The sequence below is a fragment of the Ahaetulla prasina genome, chromosome 9 (genome assembly GCF_028640845.1).
Source record: "Ahaetulla prasina isolate Xishuangbanna chromosome 9, ASM2864084v1, whole genome shotgun sequence".
Classification (NCBI taxonomy): Eukaryota; Metazoa; Chordata; class Lepidosauria; order Squamata; family Colubridae; genus Ahaetulla; species Ahaetulla prasina.
In genome coordinates, this window is record NC_080547.1 from 23,971,324 (window position 1) to 23,998,441 (window position 27,118).

The following is a 27,118-nucleotide window of genomic DNA, read 5'->3' on the forward strand; positions in this document are numbered from 1 at the left end:
CTGCAACCTAGACTCTAATCCATTGGCCTAATTAAGGGTGGGGGAAGAGGGTTGCCTTTTGAGGTGTTATGGAAAGCATGAAATTATAACTGCAGCACTGTTTTGGAAAGGTCTGGCCTTCTTGAAGACTCACAAATATTAGACTTTCCAATTTGGGGAGAAAGGTGAAGAATTTCCATGACTCCCTTGCTGGTGATATGTCCCCTACATTTTGTTCCAGGTCTTTTAGGTTTACAATGAGGCTAATGAAGGTGGTCCAGACAGAACAGATGGAATTGAGGGGAAGAAATTGATAGTCGCTTGTCACCTGGAACTAGATCTTCTGGAAGATGGGATTGTCCTTCAAACCTGTTTTCTCCTGTTCTGGTCCTAGATGTGTTGAGTCTGCTAGTTTGGGTTACTGCAGTCTCCACACAGACTAAGAACTTCAGTTGGGTGGGGGGCAACCTTCCCCATCTCAAGTTCTCAATTTGCGTGGAGACTCTCGTAATCCCAACTAGACTCCTAAAAATCTCAACTGAGCATTTTTGTGCTGGGGGATAGGATGGGGAAGAAAGCCTCAACTCTGACCCCAGAGCTCCTTCATGCTCAAGTGAAAGAACGCAGCCAGGCAGACCAAAGAGAGACATCCCAGGAGGCTGGACGATCTGAGGACCAGCATAGTTGCTCCATGTCACAATCATTCATTATCGGTCCCAGCCTTCACTTCCACCCAGACCTGCATTTTCTTAACCCATTCTTTGCTGCAGGGGCTTTGATTTTTTACCATGTTTATGCTACCTCTTCAAGCCCATTCGCTCAGTGCATCTGACACAGCCTTAAGAAGAGAACCAGTTGGAATTTTTTTTGTGGGTTGGCTGGTTTGTTTTTTGTTTTTTAAAGGTTAAATCTCATAGAGGCTGGTCAAGGAAACAATGTTAGTACCAACCTCCCCATTTATTTATCTTTTCTTCTGGACAGAATATTTCCTGCTTCAGATGAATTTTAAGGGAAAAAAGGATAATGTTTTTCTAATTATACTTGTTTTTTTAGAGGAAGTAAAATTATAAATCTGGGGACTGGTACCCATATATCAGATTATATTGGGATGAGGAATCTGGGGAGATTATGTTGAATATGGGACTTTGACTTTCTTCCAACTAGGCAATAAATGAAGGGTACTAAGGTTCATATTTACAACTATTTCTAGAATATATTACTTTCTGCTACAAATGTTTGGGGAGGAAAATCCACTCATGTTAGAAACGTAGCTTTTTCATCATGAAGGAGAGCAACCATTTTCTTTAAGGTGTCACAGAAAACTGAACTGTTTTAAAATATTACCATAATGTTAAATCTACTCTGTTTTTGACAGATGAGATAGGTGGTTTGTGTTCAAAAGAACTTGTGAGGATATCATATTTGCTGCTTTTATTGCATTTGCTTCCCCCAGCAAAACTGCAGGGACTCCAGGCAATCTCCAAGAATCAGACATAATTGAACAGAAGGGGGATATTATTAATTTATTAATTAATATACATTTTTATAAAAGTTACACGAGTCTTAAAAAACTAATTCTGTTTGGAATTTTGAATTTTTGAATTAATCTTAATAGTGTGTGAGGGATAAGATTATATTCTACGCAGGCCCCTTAATCTAATCAATGGCATTTATTTCCAAATAAGCCTTACTTTTAGGAAGAGTAGTAATATCTGTCCCCTGACCAGCCCCACATCTCAAAAGATATCATGCTGTAAATCAGTGTTTCTCAACCTCCACAACTTTAGCATAGCTGGCTGGGAAATTCTGGGAGTTGAAGTCCCCAAATCTTAGCTGCTGAAGCTGAGCTGCCACAGATCACCTTGACAATCTGACAAATCTTAATTCTAGAATAACATTCTTTGACGAGATGCTTATGAGAAATGAGAACATTCTTATAGTTATGAGCTGGACCAATAACTCTGCAAACAAGAGTAAGTTTATGTCATGACAGATGCTCCAGTGGTAAATAGGGTTTGGCACAACTACCGGGAGACATAATTATCTCAAGGATCACCCATATGTAGAAGCAAATGCCAGTTGTGCATTTTTTCTTGTTACGGTTGATTCACACTGCAACATTAAAAATGGAACTTCCATCTCAATTCTGCATGAGAAGTCTCTATCAATCTTACTAAAGATGAGATTTGAGTTCTTTCTTCCTTAAGAAGCAAGAAAAACCGAGCCAACTACAATTCTGTTTTTAAAGTTGGTATACTTTGTGAACCCTAGTTTTTTGGGGCAGATACTTCTATATTGATTAATATACTGATTTATTGTTATGTGAAAAAGGAGAGTTTTAAGTATCCCATGGTTTCTTTTCTGATCTATCCAGATTCTCTGGTCTCAAGTTCAAATTGTACATGCTCACCATCTCCTCAAACATCTTTTTGGGGCCAGAACTGCTAACCTTCTGTTTTCTTTTTCTCCTACTCCTATTTGTCTCCACAGGAATCATCCGACAGCACAAACACTACCATAGAGGATGAAGACACGAAAGGTAACAGAATTAAGGATTTGGCCCAGAAGTCAAAGGCTTGACATATGGAGAGTTAGTTATTCCGCTTGCATACTCCTGATTGTCTGTGCGCTTGACTATAAATGGAATATTGGAAGCCGTAGCAGTTTACATAGGAGAAATGGATAAATGCAGACTCTGTTTTAGACCATAGCTAGTAAGGAAGTTGTGGACAAATGGAAAACAGATTTGCATGTTCTCGCATGTTTGATGAATCCTGGCTTATTATGAAGATGTCGTACTCCAATGCTTGCAGGTTGTTGACGCTTGGTGATGACAATCGATCTTCAGGGATACTTGAGAAATGTCACCTTCGTGAAATCTGTATCTGCCATAATTACTGGTGTTTTGTTTTAAGAGGTAATTCAAGTCTAGGCTCAAAACCCTTCTTAACCTAACTCATGCTTACCACATCTCTTTTCAAACAACACATTTGAAGAAATTGATATGCAAGATAGAATGAGTCAGTTTTGCCCTACTAGAGGGAAGATCAGAAAGTAATATGAAGCTTTTGTGATGCTTAAGATACTGTGTATTTTGCTCCATCAAAACAACCTGAATATTGTGATTCCCCCTCTAAGCATGATGCCACCAGCATTTCCCACAGGATCTTCTACAGGACAGATGCCATGAAGGTCCGACAAGATGACATTGAGTGACAGAGGGGACATAGAATACTCTCTGCTAGATATAGTGGGATGAGCAGAGATGGTGGAACATAAAACAGTCTTGTAAATAGTTCAGTCCTATGCTATGCAGGAGTTTTATAAGTGATAACCATTACCTTCAGTTGAATCCAGAAGCCTACTGGGACACAGTGTAGCTCACAGAGTAGTGGTGTTATATGAATGTATGGGAAACATCAAAAACTGCCCACATCGTTGCATTCTGGACATGGTGCAGCTTCCAAATGCTCTTCAAAGGCATTCATGAAGAGTGTGTTACTAAAATCTAAAAAGGAGATGACTAGGATGTTAATCACTGTGAGCAAGGCCTTCTGGTCCAGGAATGGGCAGAATGGTGCACAAGTCAACCAGTGCAAAAGTTTTTGACACTATAGCAATAGCACATAGATTTATATACCACTTCACAATGCTTTACAGCTCTCTTTAAGCGATTTACAGAGTCAGCATATTGCCCCCAACAATCTGAGTCCTCGTTTTGCTGACCTCCGGCTGAGTCAACCTTGAGCCGCTCAGAATCGAACTCCTGGAGTGAGCAGTGAGTTAGCCCTGCATTCTAACCACTGTGCCACCACGGCTCTATAGATAACCTTATGTTGGAAGAGAAAGGAAAGAAGGTTGGATTTGTATTGTTTGGGTTCAAGACCTACACACACACATACACAAACGAACCAGGAGAGATAGCACTCTTTCAGGGTAACCTTAAGCTTTCTCTTCTGTCCAACATGTAGCTATACTTCCTGTGTATGCCTTTTCTGCCAAATACCGTAACTTCTGTTTTGAAGCATAACCTTTTATATTTGGTAAAGCAGAGCTCCAGATCAATTGCAGGGGAGGGGGGGATTCCTGCTACAGTATTAGGGTCAAATTTTGTTCCTTGTCTAATGAAGGTTAATTTGTGTAACAGTTCTACTGTAATGGATGGCATGTGTGTGCATGGTTTACATGTATGCTAGACTGAGCTTGTGTTTTCTACAAGACTTAATTAAGACTCCGTCAGCTTGCATTTCCAAGAGAAAAATGTGGGCACGTGGCTTCTAGTGCTATCAAGCAAAAGGCAGAGGAGACATTCTAAAGCCCAAGAGGTGATAGGAGAACTCAGAAAGACCACCCTCGGAGAAAGTTTTGTCATGTCCCTTCGCCTCATGTAACCTTTCACAAATGAGGGGTGAAGACTACATGATACAAGTCTTGTCTCAAATCTCTGTGGTTTCAGAAATAATCTGCATCTTCTTATATCATTCACTCTCTCCATAGATTGTTCAAATGATCAGTGCCAGGATAGAGTTATGAAATATGCCCTGATGCTTAAATGATGGTCCCAGATCAATGTGATCAAGAGAAATGAGTTTAGAACCTAAGAAGAGCTAAGCTGAGTCTAACCACATCCTATGCTGCTGCTGTCTGAGCAGCAGCATAGGATGTGGGTTAGACTCAGTTTAGCTCTTCTTATAAAGAATTCTTATAAAGAATCAGAATCAATCTTTATTACAGTCACAGACCAGCACAAAAGTTAAACATTATCTAGAAATTATTGGAAAATTAACTAAGCAAAGTATTAATATGAATAAAGATCTTTAGTTCTTTAGATGTTTTTTTCCTTATTATCATTGCAGCAGCACAAAATTTTGCTACTGCACAAGTAGTGGCTGGATTTGAATCCTGGAGGAGATGATTCAGGTAAAAGTTATCTGATCTCCCTAGAAATCTCTTTGCTAGAAGGAGAACATACATTGATCTGATGTTTCTGTAGCACTTGCAATGCAATAGGACATGTGAAATATCTTCAGTTTCCCCATTGCCACTTGTACATATTCGCTCAGCTATTGTGATTTTATCATTCCTGCTCTGCAGGAGTACTGAGGGGAGGATATTGTCTGGCTATAAAAGCTGCTGTTCTACTCTTAGGAAAAGTCAGGTCTTTTGGATACCTTGGCTGGTTCCCACACACCCCATTTAATCTGATTTCTTCTGTGGAGAGATATCCTGTTAAGTTCTAGCTGGGACTCCATGTCTCTTATTCTTCTGGTAACCACTTGCTTGGCTTGGTTGTAGCCTTTTTATTAAAAACAATGGGGAAAGTCCATTGAAGGCCAGCTTATGCTCTATTGCCTGTTTCCAGTTGTCTATTAGGACTAAAGGGGTGAAGCCCACCAGGAAGAATTGAATTTTCAACCAGTACAGATAACCTTATTAAAAAGTCCCTACCCAGGCAGGACATGAATGTAATCAAACCTTCCTGCTTGTCATACTTGGAAGTATGTTGCCTCTATGTGTCTGTGTATCTTACTTCCATTTCCCTATTCTTTTTTTTTCTTTCTATTAAAATACATTTAATTTTCCCATTCTGCGTTTCCTATTTTGTTTTTTTTTCCTTCCACCAAAGGTGTTGCTGTTCTTTGGATTTTTTTTTCTCCTTTCTGTCTTTATGGTGTTTCTGTTTCTTTTTCTACTCTTTCACATTCTCCCCAGTTAAAAGCACTGATAATGAGCTTGTAAAAAGTCTCGTGAATTCAGGATCTGCCCCTGAACTTCCTTCCAGCCTGCAGACATCTGTCATCTCATCTGCTGCTGCTGCAATCACGGCTGCTTGTAAGTTGCAAGGCCCCAATGTTGGTTTATCTGTTATTTATCTATTTGGAAAATTTACAGGGCTGCCAATCTTAAGCAACTCTGGGCAGCTTACAATCAAATGGTCCCCAGTTCCACCTTCCATTGAAGACTCCTAATTATAAACCTTAAGCCATGGGTTTCATTCAGCTATGGCAACAACCCTGGTTTTCCTGTTACCTGAATGAACCTATCTGAACCTTTAATTCTTTCATTTCTTCCTCTTTGATGTGCCAGAGTTTGATAATATCCACTCTGGATGGACCTTCATATTTGAGCTGTGGCTAGATTGAGTAATGATTTTACCAATTAATCTTCAGTTCTGGCTGGGCCTCAAATCATGGCGCCAGCTTCACATTGCCTGTAATTATTTTAACCTAAAAAGTAGAAGCTGGGTCCCCTAACCTTGCTTGCAAACTTGGTAGAAGTCCAAATCCCTATGCCACTTATAGGCTCAGCCATATAGAAGAATGATTACCCAAAAAAAGACACCCACAATGCGGGAATAAGTACCGTAGTAGTTGAACTTAGACAAAGTTCTTTCAACTTAGCCCTTATTCATATCCATGTAACTTTAAGTCATTTGCCTCAGTGAAGCTAAGAGAAATTTGATTTAGAAAGCCATAACTAAGTAGATAAAACACACTTGGTGCATTGGTTAAAGGATTCTTTGCATCTTTGAATCATCTTTTCAGATTTTTTTTCTACCTCACTGTTACTTTTCGTTGTCCTTCCTTTATCTTCTCTCTTTCCTTCCCTCTCTCTCTCTCTCCCTCCCTGCCTTTCTCATTTGTCCTGTCTCAGCCTCCAAGCTCTCTGATGTATTAGGCCTGGTGAAAAAGGGATCAGGTACAACCCCTGTGGCTGAAGACCCAACAAATTCTTCACCCTGCATATTACCAGCTATTGCAAGCTCTCTCCCTCCCCAGTGTAAGTAGTGTATGAGTGCTAGGATGTGCAGAATTCAACGGCTATGTAGCTGAAAAAGAGTGTTGCTAGAAAGCATTTGTGGCTTGTTATTAAACCAGGTCTTACATTGCTTTAATGAAATATAATTGAATGCATTCTTGGCTTGGATTTCATTAGCAAAGATTGTATGATTCATTTGAAAGTCCTGCGAAGTAATAATGTCAAATTATACTAAATCAAAAGGTCTACAGTGTGATTAACTTGTTTTAATCTCAGCAGGAAAACAACTATTAATGCAACAAATTAAAATAATTAGTCCCGAATATGGAAAATTCTTGTAGTTGTAGAAATGGAATAAGAAATAGTCCATAATAATAACAACAGGGTGAAGTTCTGGATTTCCACAAAGATAGAGAATTCTAGAACATGTGAAAAGGATCCCAAACATATATAAAACATACAATGGTTGCAAGAACTGGGTATGTCTAGTCTAATGAAGAGTAGGACTAAGGGTGACTTGATAGCAGTCTTCCAGTGTTTGAGGGGCTGCCACAGATAGGATGGGACCAACCTATTCTTCAAACTATCTGAGTGCCGGATAAGAAACAATGGGTGGAAACATATCAAAGAGAGATCCAACCTAAAACTAAGAAGAAATTCCCTGACAGTGGAAACAATTAAACAGTGGAATGGCTTGCCTCCAGAAGTTGTCAATGCTCCACCATTGGAGGTTTTTAAGAAGAGATTGGACAATTATTTGTCCGGAATGGTATATCATCTCCTGTTTGAGCAGGGGGTTGGACCTTCAAGGTCCCTTCTGTTAGACTGTTATTGCTCTTGTCCTAATGCGGTTCTCTAATATTTTTCAACTCAACATTTTAGAAATTTTCTTGCCTTCCCTATTCCTATTTTTTCGTCCCAGCTGCCTAGTTCTCTGATGTATGAGGCCAGGTGAAATAGAGTGCTCTGAAGCAGAAAAACCAAACATTTCTATCACTTTGCCCTTCTCACCTTCTATTGTTGCAAATCCCATTCCTCTCCAATATAAGTAGGTTTCTGAGAACAGTTGAGTACGAACTGCTCTACAGAACTAGCATTTCTTGCTTTTTATGGGAGAACATATTTTCAATGTCGGAATACTCAATCAGTAAAGTGCACTGAAAGGATTGATGTGTTGGCTTGATATAAATTTATGGGCACATGCTAGGAACCTTATCAGATTTTGTTCCATGTTTATTATGCAATTCATGTAATTCTTGGGGCAAAAAAAGTCTTCCACTCAAAATTCAGGACTGCACCTAAATGCTAATTCACAAAAGCAACAAATGCAATCACTTTTGCGGGCCAAATGAACAGAAGACTTGTGCGCCCCTAACTAATCAGCAATCATTTTGTACAATTTAGCCTCTAATTAATGCCTTAAACATGCAAACATATGAGGATATTGATGCAAGCCACTTGCTTCTTAATTGTTTGAGGAACGTCCTTCCCTTCGATGGAATGCTTTCTTTAATCTGTCCTTTTATTTTACTTTTCCCATCTCTGTGGGGTTTTTTTATATATTTTATTTGTTTCTTCATCTTTCTCTTCCTCATCTCACCCTAGCTGCTAAACAGCATGGTGAAAAGGGGTCCTGGACCCCCAGATGCTGAAGACCCAAAACTTTCCTTTACCCTGCCTAATCCATCCATGGGTGTTGCTAATCTTCTTCCTCTCCAGTGTAAGTAGCAGGGGTATCTCTTGCCTCTAAAGTGGCATGTCACAAATTTGTGGAATCCCTTTGGCTTTTGGAATGGGCAACTTGCAACAGCCAACTCACCATGGCCAACTCGCTGTGGAACAATTCACCATGGAACAATTCAACAATTCAACTTAATTTTGTCCCTCCTTTGCCATCCTTTCTTTAACGATTATATGCCATCATTACACCAACAAGTGTAATTCTTGTTCCACGGCAAATTGTGCTGCGGCAAGTTGGCCATGGCGAATTGGTTGCACCGAGTTGTGCTAGACCTCCGGCTTTCTGCCTTCCTTTCCTCTAAATAAAGTCCTTGTGCTTAAAGAGAAATAATTTCCCTCCTGCAGTTGCACAAGAAGAGAGCAAGAGTGGTTATTCTCTTTAACATTCTGCCTCCAAAAAGAGGGATTTCCCTCCCATTTCTGTTCTGCTGGTTGCGCCATTTGTTTTGTTTTCTCATTTTTCCCTTCCTTTTCTCATCTACTGCCATCACAGCTGCCAAACTCTGTGATGTGTTAGGCATGGTGAAAAAGGGCTCTGCGCCCCCCGAAAGTGAAGAGCCAAAGACCTCCAGCCCCCTTTTTGGACCACCTTCTATTGTCACCAATCCTCTGTCTCCCTCGTGTAAGTAGTGGAATGTCCCTGGGATTTTCTCTATTATGATTCCTGCAACTGACACGAGCCCTTTGTGGGTCTTTTTTTAAACACGGGAATTTGGCTTCCCATTGATCTCCCCTTTAAGAGATTATTGTTGATTTTCTATGACTTGTCTTTGATGTAGCTGAGCTTGTCCCTAGTCCCCCACAAGCAGCATGACTCTAATCTTGCAAAACTCTTATTCCAGAGGTTTCCACCGAAAGCTGTGGGTAGTCTCTAACTTCTGGAGGTTTTCGGCAAGGTCAGATTGCTTTATAACAAACACGATGGCAACCCAAAAACTGAAAGGGAAGGTGAAGGAAATAACATTCATCAGGGCTGAAATGCTTCCAAAGAAGTAGAAAGCTGCTCCATTGGGGACTGTTCTCTAGCAAGAATTTGTACCTGGTAAAGTAATTTGTGCTGAAGATACTCTAATAAATCAGGAGGAAGAGACAGGTTTCCAGCTGGTTCTCAGAATTATAATTTATCTTGTGAAATAGGTCAACTTTGTTTCAGCCAAAGTTCTTCCTAACTCTAATACAGAATCAGAGACAAGGAAAATTTTTAAGTTGGGCTTCCTTGCTTATTCGTTTATGGAATGGGTTAAAAAATTGCAACTCTGGGAAGCATGCAATAGATGATGATGAAAAATAAATGATGATAAAACACAAACAGGCAACCAGAAACTCATATTCCCGACTCTCTCCAAAAAAGGAAGCTCCAATCATCCCAACCCCAAAGCCCAAGGAAAAGAACCCACGTTTTATTGCCTTTCTGAAGACCAACTGGGTCAGGGCAAACCATACTTTTGAGAGAAGGGCAGAGAGAGGTCAGGTGCCACAATAACAAAAGTGATAACCAGCACCTTGAATTGCACTTGGAAGTCTATAAGAAACCAGTTTAGGTTGTGAAGTAGGATTGTTACAGGGACAGATGTTTTTTTAAATAAAATAAGGGAACAGACAGGTTAAGACCTGCCTACCTTTAAAGTGCTGAGCCTGAATAAATAATTCACATATCATTTTGAGGACTCCTTTCCCCACATCATTTATCTGTTTTAATTTGTTTACTTTATGATTACCTCCATGCCTTCTTACATCTGTCTAGCGCCAGCCTCCAAGTTGTCTGATGTCCTAAGCATGGTGAAAAGGGGTTCTGGAGCCCCAGAAGCTGAGGGGCCACAGCCTGCTGCCACCCAGTTTTTCCCATTTCCACCCATTGCTAGTCCTCTTCCTTCAGATCGTAAGTAGCGCACGTGGCCTCTGATAGCCAGCAGCTGAGCCCTGCTTGATCTATTCAGACTTGAAAGAACATTCAGTTCTTGTGACACTGTAGGTGTGAAATAACAACCTAACACTTATTGTCATGTGCCTTTGCCTGAATGGTTAAAGCTTCACTTGGTTGCTCTAAATGCAAGCTAAGAAAGTGGGATACATGTGCATGAGAGAACTGGATTGTGCAGACTGCAGTGTATGCAGATGGCTTGTGCAAAAGTGGTCTTGGTGTGAAAGATGTGTTGTGCTTGTATCAAGTACTTAAATCTAGAAGGTACTGACAAATGTTCTATGATCAGTGGCTCTAACCATGTGCAGATGTTGAACTTCAGCTCCTTTTAATACTAGCTGGCATTGGTGAAGAACTTATAGATTAGATTTACTTGGAAGGGCAGATATTGGCCCAAAACATCTGAAGAATCCATGGTGTTTTTTTTATTTGCATTTATATCCCGCCCTTCTCCGAAGACTCAGGGCGGCTTACACTATGTTAGCAATAGTCTTCATCCTATTTGTATATTTATATACAAAGTCAACTTATTGCCCTCAACAATCTGGGTTCTCATTTTACCTACCTTATAAAGGATGGAAGGCTGAGTCAACCTTGGGCCTGGTGGGACTAGAACCTGCAGTAATTGCAGGCAGCTGCTGTTAATAACAGACTGCATTAGCAGCCTGAGCCACAGAGGCCCATGTTACGTCTATGTTCCATGTTTCCATATTATGTGCAAATGTTGCCTCTGCGTTTGGAGTGGCACCAGGTCATTTCCTTGCCTTTATTTACTATGTTTAATTTATTCTATTCTCTTTGTCCCTTGGAAAAGCAAAATTCTATTTTTTTTCCCTACCAACATCCGAGAAGACATCTTACTTATACTGTATCCATGCCTTATTTTTTGCAACCTGTGCAACTTCAATTTAGGCAAATTTGGGGACGGTGGTTAGCTATGCTAATATTATAATTCATAACCTACCTATCCTCCAAATTTCAAGGCAGCTTAACGAGGAGATAGGTTGGGCTAAAAGGGAAAGACTGGGCTAGCAGGATTGGCTGGGGAATTCTGAAAGTTGAAGTCCATAGCTCTTAAAGTTACCAAGATTGTACACCTCTGCTTTTGAGGTTGACATGACCCTGAATATCCACAGTCCTAATCCCAAACATGACATTGCCTGTGATTACTTTCAAGGCTTAGTATGTTCTATAATAGTACATTAATCATTTTATATTCTTGTTGATAAGTAGTGGGATCTTCCTCATTTTAATTCAGAGGCAAGTCCTGCTGTATTCAGTGTATTTTCTAGTGTGTAAGATGGAAGCCTTAGTTGCTATTAGTTGTGTTTTGGTTATGCTGACTATGTTAATAATGCATTTATTTGACAAGTAATGCATTGATTTGGCTTGTGCTTTTCAAACAATATAGAGTGTACCATTTTTCTGATTATTGCAGCCTTTCCTTACCCAAGCCAGATGTAGTGTTCATTATCCCTGTGTTCTCATTCAACTCCTGCCCTTGTATTCCAATACTTTTCAGACCACAATTATAAATATTAATTGGGATTTCTAAGTATGCACTGGTTGCTTAGCATTTCAACTATGATTTTAAAGTGGTACCAATATTGCCCGCCTTCACTTTTAAATTACTTGGATACAGACATTTTTGTGCAAATACACCGTTTTCCTTTACTGTCCCAAATAAGTGTATTATAGAGTGTAATATAAAGTAATATAAATAAGTGTAATATAAAGTGTATTACATAAATCTGCTTATCAGATGGAAAAAATCTTAGCTGTTTAATTAATTAATTCAGGGGTGTCAACATCAATTGAGGGCCACATCAGGGTTGTGTTTGACCTTGGGGGGCTGGGGTGGGTGTGACCAGGGTGGGCGTGGCCGGCTTGGCGTCACTCATGTCAGAGGCGCCTGTGGTGGCCTGAGCACTCGGCCAGCGAAAACGGGCTCCTGAGCTCCTGTTGTGATCCGTCAGCAACCTGCGGAGCTGTCGGCGGAATCGGACTGCGATGAGCCTGTTCCTAATGCCCGCATGAGGTGAGCTGCCAGAAGGCAGGAGAAGCTCAAGCTGAGAGGTCACCTCGGGAGTAGGGCCAAGAGATGATTGGCCCTTCCCATAAGGTTTAAAAGGAGACCAGCACCGGCATCTCAGTTTGCCAGAAAGCAATGTTGGAGCTGCGTCCTTGCCTCGTTCCCTGCTCTGGAGGTTTATCAGTAAAGGCCTTGGCCAAATTGAACCAGGTTTGAGATAACCAAAGACTGTTTTGTTTGTGAAGCCTTTGCTTTTGTTTGAGTTTCACGACCGCTGGGAATGACTTAATTCCCAGCTGTTTGAATGAAGTTTATTTTCACTAAGGACTGCGTTTGTTGCTACCTGCTGGGGTCTGCGACACAACAGCTCCATTTTCACTGGCAAAGGGTTGCAAGAGGCCATCCCAGCTGAAAAGGGAGATTGGGAGACCGTTTTCTCTGGCAGAGTTACCACCAAGTACCAAAAAGGGAGCACTTCATGTGCTCATCAGGGCTGCGACCAGGAAGAGGAGCTGTCCAGAGGAGAATGCACGTGCCGGATAAGGTACTTCTAATTTTTAGCAAGTCTTCCAGTTACTGCCGTGCATGCGCACATGCCGATCAACTGGCTGGTGCGCATACTCATGCCGAAAAACGGAAGACCAGCTCGTCCAGCTTCCAACACTGCCGCATGCCCAAAGGCCAGCTGATCGTCGCATGTGCATGCGTCCCAGAAACCCAGAAGAGGAACGGGCGACGCCGCACGTGCCAGGTGACATGGCTCTGCGTGCCACTTTGGGCACTCATGCCATAGGTTCGCCATCATGGAATTAGGGCATGCAAATTGTTTCATTTGAAAGCCTTTGGATTCTGAGTGGCTGCAAAACTTATTCAAGCACCAAGCGGAGATTTCAAGTGGAAACAAGATCTTGGAAGTTACTGGAGGTAGAAAAAAGAAATGCCATTTTGATGATCCTCCAAAAATCCTTTAGTCTGGCATCCAACCACCGCAACTTCCAAAAATCCTGAAAAAACAAACAACACCATCAACAAAAACCCCATGAACTTGCTTATGAGTAGTTTGCGACCTCCAAGTTCAGTGTTTGTAGAAAATGTAGACTTTTCTACCCAAACATTTAGACCTTCAAAGAAGGGGGTCAGATAGGTCTATTGGTTATTTTCTTTGTTGTTCCATCAAGGGTTGATATAGCTGCTTAATTGCACGTAGCAGCAACTGCCAAGGAAATAGAAAAGTTTCTTTTTCCCTTTGCAGTTTTGAGTCACAAGGTTGTAGTGTCTTTGCCCTGAACTGTCTTTCTCCAGCTCAAAAGCTGGGAGTCCCTGACACTGGTGTACATTTACAAAGGATGGATGACAGCTTGGCATGTTTGCAGCTGGAGGGAGGCTCTGGCACAGCTGTGTTGAGACTCCCACAAGTGGTGCTAGAGCATCGAGAATGCTACCCTTTCAAAGAGAAAGTAGGCATGGCCAGCAGGGCCACAGGTAAGAACTGGCCTTAGTCTGAAGATTAAAACACAGGCAAGTTTCCTCCTTTGTCAGCAACCAGAAGGAAGCAACATTACATGGATTAAGGGTGATTACTGGGCATCTGCAAAGTGTAATGTATATACTGAAAATGGCTGAATGTGAATTCATTATCAGTTGATGTGCATTTTCAAGGGCTTTTAATCTGGGTGGTTTAAGAGCAAAGTGCTCTCATTTTTCTCAGAATGTGTTGGCTTGGAATAAGTCCTGTTTGTGTGGAGCTTACTTCCAGATATAGGTGCATAGGATTTCAGTCTCTAACCTCAGTACTCTCTCTCTCGCTCTCTCTCCCTTTTTAATGTGGAATGATCTTTTTGACAGTCCCTTTGTGCAAAATGGGACAAACCAGGAATGAACATTCACTTAAAGAAAAAAAAAACGATAAGGTTCCTTGAGTAGGCCAACTGTGGAAACAAAAGAAACTCTGGAAATTTTCTAAAGTAAATAGATGTGTAAAAAGGGAAACATTTGTCCTTCGTGAAGCAGCAGCCCAAGAAGAATAGTTAGGGCATTCACAGATGACCGTGGACTAATCTGTCGTATCATTTAGGATTGAGCAATGTTTGGGGACAATTCTTTGCAGAATGAGATTCACTGCTCCATGAAGCTTGTAACTGTGGCTCAGATAAGGCTGAGGAAAAGAGACTTACCCTTACCTTTTTTATCCATTTAATTTATTCCATATGTGGTAAGGCAAAAACTATCAATTCTTGATTTTACTGGCTCCATCTCAATCATATTTTAGTCTTGCTGTTATATCAGAAATCAGTCCACATTTGTTCAAGATACAATTATTTGGGGGTAATCTCATGTCTTCTGAGTGAGTTTTCCTGCAGTATAGGCATGAACAATTTGTTCTCTTAGCCTTGCATTCTTCTTAACAGCAAGAGTGCTACCTGAGTAACAATTGAATATTTAAAACTCGAGAGCATCCAGAAAATTGGTAGAATCAGCTGATGGTAAAATACAGAGCCAAGTACTAATTTGAAACTGCCTTTCTGTTGCTCATTTGCATAGCAAATGCCTTTGCTAAGCCTGTATTCATAGGCTTAGTTAATTTGAGAAAGGAAAGTTAGCATCTCCATGCAGAAATGGATGGAGTTGGATCCACTGATTCACTTAACAACCACCAAAAACATTGTCATATAATTGGGCCTGATTTGACTTACAACTGCAATATATTACGATGGACATTCCATTCCCAATTGTGGACATAAGTCAAGGTATACCTGTAATACGTATCACTCAGATCCACAATTGGGTCGCTTATTGGACGAGGTTCAGTAGAAGTTCTTACTTGCAAGACATTTTTTAGATTACTTAATCTCTCCTTATGGTTTATGGCTCTGTAAGATACAAGCAGAGTTAAGATCTAAGGAAGAAAGGAAATATATTGTTCAAGTAGGGTGGGTTGCTTGCTAACCAACCATGAAATGGGTTCTCAGTCCATGTGAAGACACAAGTCTCAAAACTGTTTAGGCTCCAAGGAGATGACCTAGGCAAGGCCACTGACATAGTTATCTCTTCCACTAGAGTGTTTCATTATTCATAGCACTTGCTTTAATTAAGTCACTTGAGTGCATTGTAATTCCTGCATCTCCCTGTGTATGCTGGTTTCAAAGATATGTGGAGATTCAGCCCACATTGTAAGAGGACAATAGATTTCTCTGTGGAAAAAGGACTGCCTTGATCTTTGAGGCAAGGGTGGAATCTGACAATAGGTTATTGTTTCCTAAGTTGTATGATTGCAGTTAAATCAGTTCTGCTCTGGTCCATAAGGTTAGGATTTACTTCTTTTCTATGGTGGAAAGCTAGTTTAGGATGTACATATATGTTGAATAATCTGTGCACCTCTGATTTTTGAGGGAGTCTGTGGTTAGACTTTTCCACATTCTTTTAAGGTGGCATCAAATTCTGAAGGACCATATCCATACTACTACTAATACTAACCCACCTTTTCTCCAAGAAGCTCATCCTATGTTACCTTAGTTTAAGTCTCATAACGATTTTGTGCAGTTGTGCAGTCTCCAAACAACTGGTCCACTGCTTCTTCGAGACTTTCACGGTCAACCAGAGTTTTGAATTGAGTTCTCCCTGGTTTAACTCCATCACTATTGTTGGTTAGGATCAGGACTGCAGACAGTCACTAGATGGCAGCAAAGACCTAGCATGTTTTCTTTCTCTTTGTTTCCTTCTAGTGATAGTTCAGATATTTGCAGCCAAGATATAATAACATTGCTCTTACGATCCTAAAGAATAGTGGGAATGGAGCATGTTAAAGCACTATTTTTCTGCTTTCTGTTTGATATGTTCACTCTTGATCATATTGTTAATTTCCCCATCTTTCTTTTTTCTCTGATTCTTTTTTTTTAACCTAGCCCGCAAACAGGAAATAATCAAGATAACGGAGCAGCTGATAGAGGCTGTGAACAATGGCGATTTTGAGGCCTATGCGTGAGTAGGCTGAGTGTGAGATCTTCCAGGGGTCCTGGTCTCACAACTCACTATTTTATATGCAGTTTTATATGTATTGCTTTTTTTAAATGTAAACAGTGCCCTTCATCAATAGAATTAAATTTGTTACTGTGCTATTTACCATGTCCATAATAGGGCAATATCTTTAATAAGTCAACTCCAGCTACACAACAGTATGCAAACTTTTCATTTCAATAGTGATGCTTCCCTATTTTAAAACAATATTGTGTTTTTATATGCAAAAATAGTATTATCTGTAACATACCTCCCTGCTTGACTGGGTGGGACAGGCTGATATAATGGGTAGAGGATCCTTCTGCACGTAACCTGGCTCCATGCCATAGATGGACTTGGAAGCAAACCGACACCCATTGCAGCTTGTGCAGCTAAGGTGTTACATGCAAATAACCACATTATTTGATGCCTATTGTAATTTATCAACATGGGAGTTCCCTTTGACTTTTATTCTACCCAGAAAGCAGTAGTTTATGCTTTTAAAAGTTCTCTGTTCATGCTTTATGCATCAGAGTTTAGATGTGTCAGCTCATTTGCATTTTTCTCTGCCTGGCCTGCTAGTAAATTGGATTTGCTAAATTTGAAATTTTGGCTGTGGGTCAGATTTAAGTGAGCTCAATTTGAAAGGTTCAGATTGAGATGTCCCTTCCAGCTTTCTGCTTTTATAATCCTCTGGTTAATTAACAGCTCGGCTATGGCTCTCTTAGCTGTGCATACATCTGATATAGTATTGTGATACACATTCATTAGCTAATTTCTCAGTTGAAATTAGTCTTAGCCCATCTGTATATGTTTGGGTAAAAAAGGAGAGCAATACAATGTCCCAACCCTATAAATATCTAGACCTGTTCTTGTGCAGAATGCATTCAGATACTGTGCAAGTTTTCTACGTTAGATGCTAAAAACTAAGAAGCTTAAGAGTTACGTTGCCTTCCAAAAGAGAAAAAAAAAACTTAATCTCAATTTTCACATTTTCTTTCTCCCTAGAAAAATATGTGATCCAGGCCTAACTTCGTTTGAGCCTGAAGCGCTGGGCAATCTCGTTGAAGGGATGGACTTCCACAGATTTTACTTTGAAAACTGTGAGTAGAGCACTGCATAATATAAAAGTGAGCAGTCCAGTGCTTGAGCCCCAAAACATTCTTGAAATGCATGGGGTTCAAATTTCTGCCCCCCCCATTATTTTTCTGAACAGATTCTGAAGCAAAACTAGAACCTTGATGGTTGAGCCTTCTAGAAGAGAAAGATACACACTTCATCCCATAGAAAACAGTCTCCCCACCCAAATTTGTGTTCAACTTTAAAGACCAAAAAGGATGCTCCAAATTCCTTGCACTACAGTACAAACTACAGTGAACTGAACTAAATTAAAGAAGCTAAGAGAGACAACTGTTGCTCCTCCCTTTTCTAGTCCTATCTTTTATCATTGAAGATTTGTCTCTTTGGTCTCTTCCTTTAGACCAGCTGCCCAAATTAGATTTCTGCCTGCGCTGGCAATTCAATTTTATATAGGACAGCCTGTAGCCAGCAAATAAAACAGAAATAAAAAGCAAAAAAAAAAGGGGGGGGATCAAAATAGATGAGCACAAATAAGCAACTAGATTAGTCCATCTAAAATCTTACTTACAAGCTTCTACTGAAGCTTTGATGCTAGATAACAGGACTTTGCAACATTATAGGTGATGTAAAAACTTTTACTGACCAGTAAAAAGCCAAGTACCTTAACAGTCACTGAGGCAAAAGTTTTCCTGCTCTTCCTTCCTTATTTTATTTATTTATTTTTATTTATTTTATTAAATTTTTATACCGCCCTTCTCCCGAAGGACTCAGGGCGGTGTACAGCCAGAAATAAAATACAAGATATATACAATTAAAAGAAATTAAAATATAGCAATTACTAAACAGCTGATAGTTAAAAATGAATTTAAAATTTAAAATATTAATAAAACCCCAATATAAAATCAAACTATTATGCCTTCACTTCAAGCCAAGTAGAATTCTAATCAATAGTGCCTAATTAAGTCAAACATATCCAGTAATCCACATCAGCCACCAAAACCTGATTAAATCCAATCAAATCAGCCATCTTTATTTTTATAAATAACTCAAGGCAGCAAACACACCTAATACTCCTTCTTTTTCCTATTTTTCTCACAACAATAAGCCTGAGAAGTAGGTTGGGTTGAGAGAGAGAGAGAGAGAGAGAATGTCTGGCCAAAAAGCCTCCCAGCCAGCTTTCATGCCTAAGGCAGGACTAGAACTCCTGGTTTCTAGCCTGATGCCTTAACCACTAGACCAAACCGATTTGGGCTTTTCTTTTTTTTTTCCCTGAAAGAGAAGGGTTCTAAAAATGTCTTGCCTTTTTCTTGCTTCTGCCGCTGTACAGTTTCCTAACCAGTGCCCTGTTTGTGCCGTTCTAGTGTTATCTAAGAACAACAAGCCCATTCACACAACCATCCTGAACCCTCATGTGCATGTCATTGGGGAAGATGCTGCCTGCATTGCCTACATCCGCCTGACACAGTACATCGATGGGCAGGGCCGTCCCCGTACTTGCCAGTCCGAAGAGACCCGTGTCTGGCACCGCCGGGATGGCAAATGGCAAAATGTCCACTTCCACTGCTCGGGAGCTCCAGTGGCTCCACTCCAGTGAAGGTACGAAGATGGCAAATGGGTGGCTAAATTCCATTTCTAGGAACGATCAACTGAGGTGTTGGTCAGTATGGAGCAGGGGTCTCCAACTTGGGCCACTTTAAGCCTGGAGGACTTCAACTCCCAGCTTTGCTGGCTGGGGGATTCTGGGAGTTGAAGTCCTCCAGGCTTAAAGTGGCCCAGGTTGGAGACCCCTGGTATGGAGCACATGCTTGTGTTTGATTTGAGAGAATGGATCCATGCAAGACCCAATTGGGAGCCGTTTTTCTGCTTTTGGGGCCTTTTCTTGGTGTGTGAAGCTGTGGGCTTTTTAGACGGGTGTGCAAATGTTCCATTCTAACCGGATCACTTTGATTTCGCTTCTGGTGGCCCTGCAGCTTTCCCCTGGTTTCCCCCCCCCCCGGTTTATTTAATCAACCAAGAGTGTGTGACTTTGGTTTTCAAGAATGTGCATGCGATCATTCCGCTTAAATGAAGCTGGAAGAATCGTAAAATAAAGGAGCGTTGCATCATTATTTGTTTTTGAAGCAGAGTTTTAAGCTCTGGTAAACTTCTAGAAAAGGACTAAGTGCTTGGAAGAAGGAGAAAAAGGAGTGGCAGTGGTATTCTTCTAACATATAGGGCCTCTGGTGGCTCAACAGACTAATGCAGTCTGTTATTAACACAGCTGCTTGCAATTACTGCAGGTTCAAGCCCCACCAGGCCCAAGGTTGACTCAGCCTTCCATCCTTTATAAGGTAGGTAAAATGAGGACCCAGATTGTTGGGGGCAATAAAAGTTGACTTTGTATATAATATACAAATGGATGAGACTATTGCTTAACACAATGTAAGCCGCCCTGAGTCTTCAGAGAAGGGCGGGATATAAATTCAAATAATAAAAAAAAAACATAGGCAGACAGCAGGGTCCCTCCTGCAAGATCATGAAACATGACTTCTAATCAGTTACAGGTAGTTCATGAGTTACGACCATAACTGGGGCCAGAATTTCCATTTATAAGCAAACTGATTATCAAGAGAGCCGTGCCTGATTTTACGACCATTTTTATCATGGTTGTTATGTGATTGGCTGCAGTTGTTAAGGGAATAATGCAGCCTTTACACCTAGCCAGATTCCCCTGTAGAGTTTGTTGGAAGTTGGCTGGGAAGATCACAAATTGTGATCTCAGGACATTGCAGCCAACATAAATACACACCAGTGGCCAAGTGTCCGAATTTTGATCCCATGGATGCTGTGAAGCTGTAAGTGTGAGGACTGGCCATAAGTCACGTTTTTCTCAGTGCCATTGTAACTTCGAACAGTCACTAAATGGGTGGTTGTAAGTCAAGGACTTCCTGTATTAAGGTAAGCCAACTTTTACAGTAAAAGAGGTTTCTTTTGTATTTGATTTTAATCAGGAAATGGTTGGATCAGTGGTGGGTTGCTACCGGTTCACCCTGGAGCAGGCGAACCGATAGTGGCGGTAGGCTCCACCCACCTGCCCGGACACTTCTGCGCATGCTCAGAAGCGTCACACGTGCACAAGAGCACACGTGCACCCATGAGCGAACTGGTAGCGATGGGATTTGAAACCCACTACTGGGTTGGATGTGTCTACAATGCCACTAATGTCCAGGCTCAAGGCTGAAACTGAGTTATGCGCAATGGCCTCAGGATTGTGAAAAACAGGGCCAGGTCTCTGCATCGCATGTGGTTGCCTGCCTCGTGGGCAGAATGGGCCAACTTGTTGTGGCCATCTCGCCACGGGAAAACTCGCCACGGAGAACTCACCATGGCCAACTCACTGTGGGACAATTCAACGATTCATTTTAAGTATTTAAAATAGTTTTCAAATTATTTTAATTTTTGTCATTCACATTTCCTTTTGCATCCTTTAGTGATTCTATTCCACGATTTCTTCGATATTAGTGTATAAGCCTTGTCCTGGGGCGAGTTGTCCCAAAGTGACCTGGCCACAGCTGAGCTGGCTGCAGTGAGTTGTCCCGTGGCAACTTAGCAGCGGCAAGTTGTCCTAGACCCCCTCATGGGGTTCTCGAGCTGTTCCTCACGATGTCTCCATTTCTGTTTGTCTTTCAGAATTCATGCTGGCTGTTCTGATTTCATCCCGAAGGAAATGGTGATTTCAGCTGAGCCACTAGCCGGGAGCAGCAGTGACAAGCACGCGCCCGCATGCTCGTGTCCCCCCCGTTCCCTCTCCTTCCCCTCTTTCATTTCCAGTGCCTGTGTTTGCAAAGAGAGAGAGAGAGAGAGACAGAGAAACACAAAAGAAAAACAAAAATCCAAGTAGACTCAATTATTTAAAAAAAAAAGAAGCAGCAGCAGCAGCAGCAAACCCAGCCAAATCCATCCAGCTGCCTGACTTGCAGCCCGACTGTAATGCACTCACCAACCCTATCAATTCCATTTTTCTTTTTTTCCTTTTGGTGTGCAGCTGTTCAGGTGACCAGATTTTGCAGTGAAAAATGTCTCAACTTCAAAAAAACAAAACAAAAAACAAAGATCCCATCTCCTCCCTGTAGCCATCCCAGTGTTGAACAGTGTTTGTTTGTTTGTTTAGTGAATACACATCTATACACACACACACACATACACACTTAATTTACCAGACCTTAGTTCAGCGGGCTTCAGATGCAGTGGACAAAATCTGTCCGTGCACTTTTTTGCATCTGCTCCTTGGCCGTTTTGACAACACGTGTAAAATACACATTTGCCATTTTACACATGTATTAAAACAATTACTGCATTTTGCAATTTTTTTAGATGTGATGGACATCCCTTCCCCCATGAGTCTGTTAAATCCAGGATCTATTGTAAATATATATATATACATATAACGCGCATGTGTTTGTGTGCGTGCGTGCACACACACATACACAAAGCCAAACCACAGAGCCCCCTTTTATAGTATTTGCCTTCTCTGCCAAAAGTACGGGCCTTTTTCCTCTGGTGATTGTGTTCGCGCTTGGAAGTTTGTGATCAGTGCTACCATTTTGTTTTGAAGAAGACCCCTCCCCTCCAGGCCCCTTCATTTCCTTTCTCCTCTAGCTGTAGTTGTGGATTATGATGACGCTAATTATTCAGCCTCTTCATTTGATTTCTTTGTTTCCTTTGAATAGAGGGAGTGGGGATCCTATTGGTGGCGGAGGGGTTTTGCTTTTTGGGCTCCTCCCAGGCTAACACCACTGCCAATGAGTTTCTGGTAGGCTCATGACTGCGTCCATCCTGATAGGTCTGTAGATGACGTATAGCATTGCCTTGGAGTTACATATAGGCCTCGCTGCAGACTTTTGGATACCTGCGTTCTCATTAGCACTTAACATTTTACTAGCATCTCGATCCTGATCTCTCAACAAGGGCTACTAACACTGGAGTTGTACTTGTGCCCCTCCTGTAGTTTATTATTAGGATGGGGATTGCCCTTGCTTAGTGGGACTGGCTGGGAAGTTGTAATGTCGCTTCAAAGAGCTAGCAAGAAAAAAGTCAACAGTGCTAAATCTCAGCCTTATCTAGTGCTGGGAAGCTATCTGTCCAGCAGAACAAGGAAGAGATGCTTTCTTATACTCTGTAAATGCTTAGCCCGCCTACCCCCTTTTCTCATTCCTCTTTACCTTCCCTAGAGTATGTTGACTTAAAAGGAATAGGAAGTGACTATTTTTGGGAGTGGGTGCCTGAAGTTCTTAGCCTAGAAGAAAGAGAGCTGGTCAACATAAAGTTGCATAGGCCATTCATTCATCTCCATTCTCTTTCTCTCTCTCTCTCTCTCTCTCTCTCTCCTCTGTGAATTTACCTGCAAGGAGAGCTGAGTAACAGCAAACTTTGAGAAAATTGCTCTTCAGGGAGCTCTAGATTCAGGAACTGACTTAACGGGTGGCCCCAAGCAAGTGAAACCAAAGGGGGCAATTCTCCCCATGGACCAAGTTGTAACAATGTAATGGAAGGTGGCATTGTGGGGTCTTTCATTGGCCGAGGGTGGTGTGAATGATATCAGATGCTGTGGAGCAGTTGCTAGTGCCGGCTTCAGCTGTCCCAGGTCCCAGTGGAAGATCTCAACAAATGTCTTCTGCTCACTACATCTTCATGCCAGGAAACTCATATTGGCCATAAGAAATGTACAGTGTGGCATTTGCCAGAATGTATTAATAAGAAAACTCTGTTTTCTTCTAACGGGCTCTGCCCTCCCCATTTTTAAATATTGACAAAGGAGAGACACCTTCCTCCTCCCCAGTGGCTTGCTCAGCACCCCATCGCTTCAACTGGTTTCCTAGCATGTGGTGGTTAATTAAGTCCTTGTGACCACAGAGGCAAATGAGTGATTCCTCATGGACCATGACTAGAGGAATAGATTTGCAGGGCATAAACCTCTATTTCGACAAGTGGAAATTCACATTGTTGATTCCTGCCGGGAAAGATTTCAAGGCAAAGTTTAATGAGGTGGTTGCTTTGAAGGGAGGGATTTTTCTAGTAATCTCTCTAGAGAGGGAGACAAGGGGAAAGTGGCTCAAGTTGATTTCAGTGGGCTTTGCTTCTGAGATGGTATGTGGGTTGCGCACAGAGCATCAGCTAAATGGGAAATCAAGTGGGTTAATATCAAGAACCCCATAGTTAGAACTGGATGATGGTTTGGGGTCTTTTGAAATCCTACTTTTCTTAGCCATTTAAAGCTTGGAGGTTGTTTGACCAGTCCCATGGACTTCTTGTTGACACTCCTTTTTCGTAGCTTGCGTCCAGTCATCCTGTTGTTTAATTAAATGGTGAATTCTAGGTGTGCGTGGCTCCAGGGATGATAGGATGTCATAGGGAGAAAAGCAGATCCCATGTTGCAAATTTTTCCTTCAACCTTTGGATAGTTAGATGTATCTGAAATACTTTCCCCAAAAGAGTCTGAGAAGAATTCTTCTTGTATGCTTTAGAAGCTAATAAAGTTTCTTCTTCGCTTATCTCACTTGTGCCCTTCCGGGGGCTTTATATTATCTCTCAATGGTGGATGTTCCCATATCTGTAATAAAGGTGGATTCCCCTGACTTAGGGGAGTTTAGTTAGCTTTCATGTATTCAAACAATACTCAGAAAACGTGCACGCAGAAAATACAGTTGTTTCTAACTTTTTTTTTTATTCCCGAGAGAGAATTTATGGACTAAGCCAGATCTTCAAATTTTTATAAAATTACATAACAAATATTAGTTTACTATATTAAAACAGGACTGGCAAACAAGGGCCATATGAGGTCTGTCAGGAATGGAAAGAGTGTTAGCCACTAGACTACACTGCCTCCCTTTCCCTGTTCATATGAGAGCAAAATAAATGTTCCTAAGTCTCAAGGGTTTTCCTCTTACTATAGGTTACAGTTTTTGCCTTCGGAGGAACTTCTGTCACCAAAACAAACGTGTTGATTTCCTAGGACTGTTGATTGCAGAACAAGAATATTGAAAACTTAGGTTGCACAGGGATTCCACTCCAAGAGATGTCGGCTAAAAATAAATGGAAAGGCAATGCCGCTTTTGGAATGAAAGGTTGAAGTGCTATTTTGCATAACACAAAAAATTTACAATTTAGGAGCTGAAAATCCCCAAAGAGACTTTTTTAAATTAGATAAAAACCATTTTTGCAGTGTCTCAATCAAAATGTATCATTGCCTGACTTCCCTGTTACTTTATGATTTGATGCGAATAGAATTAATTCTATTCAATCAAATTCTATTTGATGCTAATAGAATTAATTCAGCATTTCAGTCTGATGTAAATGCAAAATTTCAATCCCAGTGTTATTTTTAGAACTCACATAGTCTGTAGTGATAGAGATGGGTGAATGTAACCAAGTTCAAATGCATTTCTCTTTTTCTAATCTAAAGTTCGTTGTGTCATCTTTCCCTATGTTAGCTCATAATTTTTCCCGTAGAATTTTTGTGTATGGTTTTTAAATATATTTTCCCTTAGGTACAAATGAGGAGTAAGTGATGTTGGGCAGTTGATTTAAATTGAAAGTAACTGTTTTTCTAGGCACAAGTCATACAAAGTTTTCTTAAGTAGATTTATTGAAAGGGACAATATAAAGTTACAAGGATTTCAGCAATTAAATATTTCCTATAGGAGTTCATTTATCTCCTAAGACATGCCAGAAAATTTGGTATCCTTTCTCCTAACACTCTGATTCTCAGTATTTGCAGTGCAACAAGCCAGTAAAACATATAATATATTTATGTGCCTTCTCAGTGAATAAGGTATCTCATTGGGATTAAGGTCAGGCAAGAATAAACAAGTCATTTTTCACAATTAAATTTTAACTTAAATAAAACCACAGAACTATACTAGGTTGTAAAATAAAATGAATAGAATTATTGAATGTCACTCATATAATCATTTTTATAGACACATCAGAGGTTGTGGCTATAATGCTACCTGCCATACTGGCAGAGATAACAGAGACCCATGTTTCTAGGGAAGCTGAACTAAATGGCCAATAAATAAATAAATGGCCAAAATCAAGTAACAATTAGCCAGATGACCAATAGTTTTACTTATACTCTGCAGAATTTAGAGTTTTGTTCATTTCAGCTGTATTAGGTGAAACGGAGACAATACTTTGTTTTAATCAAAATAAATTATAAATCAGGGGTGAAATCCAGCAGGTTCTGACAGGTTCTGAAGAACCGGTAGCGGAAATTTTGAGCAGTTTGGAGAACTGGCAAATACCACCTCTGGCTGGTCCCAGAGTGGGGTGGGAATGGGGATTTTGCAATCTCCTTCCCCTAGGAGTGGGGAGGGAATGGGGATTTTGCAGTATCCTTCCCCTGCCATGCCCACCAAGCCATACCACGCCCCCAAGCCACGCCCACAGAACCGGTAGCAAAAAAATTTAGATTTCACCACTGTTATAAATCCTTTCTATTGTTGACCCACTGATGGATTGTAATGATTAAATTTAAATCTTTGGTAAAATAACTCTATATTGCAAAAATTATTTCAAAAATAGCATTCTGTGATTTTTACAGTCATTTAAATAATACAACATTATTTAAATGTTTAAATAATGTTATTTTAGTGTGTTATAAATTGTTGCATTTTAGTGTGCATTTCTTAAACTACAAACTTCCATGCAAAATTCAGAAACTTGTGTTGGTCTCATGGAAGCACTCTTGCTTCTAAAACTTGTAATATGGTCACCAGAGGGCAGCAAAGTTGTATTAAAACCTTGGGTAATTTCCATCAAAGTCAAATAGAATCTTTCTGAATCTTAAAGACATCATCAACTACAAATTCTAAATTTCCCACCAAACACATCCAATAGCCTTCTGCCTGAGAATCCTATGAGTTGCAATCTAAGGCAACTGGAAGACAACAGGTAAGGGAAGGCTGGCCCTGCTATTCAGATCAATCGGGGAGATCACTGATGTATCCTACCAGTTTAAAGAATTGAGCTGTCAACCGTCCCACTGGCATATGCAGCAAAGGAAATTCCTGGGACATTATTTTACCAAGGTATAAATTTACTGATAGATCCATACAGGCACAGTAGAAAGCAAAGCCAGTTTTGATTTTGCTTCAAAACCTGCATAGTTAAAATCCCACCCCTTGGCCACCCATTGGCCCATGTCCACCAATCTAGTGCAATCTCTTTGTTTTGGGAAATAGTCTGCTCGCCTTTGACCTTGAGTTGTCAAGATTCTCCCAGGCCACCTCCATGCACATGAATTCAATTCCTCCCAGCCACCCATTGATTCCAATCATTCCTTCCTCCTCCCTGATTTCAGTTGTCTGGCTGCGAGTGAAATTGCAATTATATGAATTACATGAAAGTGGAATTATATGTAATATAATTACATATATTACAATTTAAGTCTTCACAAAAATGAAAATGTGTCTCATGAGTCAGGTTGCAGTAGTCTCAAAAAATGAGTTAACAGATTGATTTTTAAAATTGATGCTCATGGAGAACAAAAATCGAATTGATGACTGGACCTGAGTTTTTCTATTGGCAATTCCAACGTTCGTATTTATAAAAAAGGTAATATCATCATATCTTGC

At 40.7% G+C, this 27,118-nt stretch overlaps 1 protein-coding gene across 19 annotated transcripts in view; it reads left to right on the forward strand.

Moving 5' to 3' along the window:
- CAMK2B (calcium/calmodulin dependent protein kinase II beta) overlaps positions 1–26,616 on the forward strand; it is a 214,786-nt gene extending 188,170 nt beyond the window's left edge. For 10 of the 19 annotated variants that reach the window (XM_058194307.1, XM_058194310.1, XM_058194312.1 and 7 more), the window contains 9 exons: positions 2,470–2,518; positions 5,692–5,811; positions 6,634–6,759; positions 8,972–9,100; positions 10,223–10,357; positions 16,334–16,409; positions 17,433–17,527; positions 18,866–19,100; positions 21,174–26,616. In XM_058194307.1, coding sequence (XP_058050290.1) covers positions 2,470–2,518; positions 5,692–5,811; positions 6,634–6,759; positions 8,972–9,100; positions 10,223–10,357; positions 16,334–16,409; positions 17,433–17,527; positions 18,866–19,098 — 963 coding nt within the window. In that variant the 3' untranslated portion in view covers positions 19,099–19,100; positions 21,174–26,616. The remainder of the gene's footprint in view (positions 1–2,469; positions 2,519–5,691; positions 5,812–6,633; positions 6,760–8,971; positions 9,101–10,222; positions 10,358–16,333; positions 16,410–17,432; positions 17,528–18,865; positions 19,101–21,173) is intronic. The other 9 variants (XM_058194325.1, XM_058194326.1, XM_058194318.1 and 6 more) reach the window with 2 other exon arrangements.
- Positions 26,617–27,118: the final 502 nt, after the last annotated feature.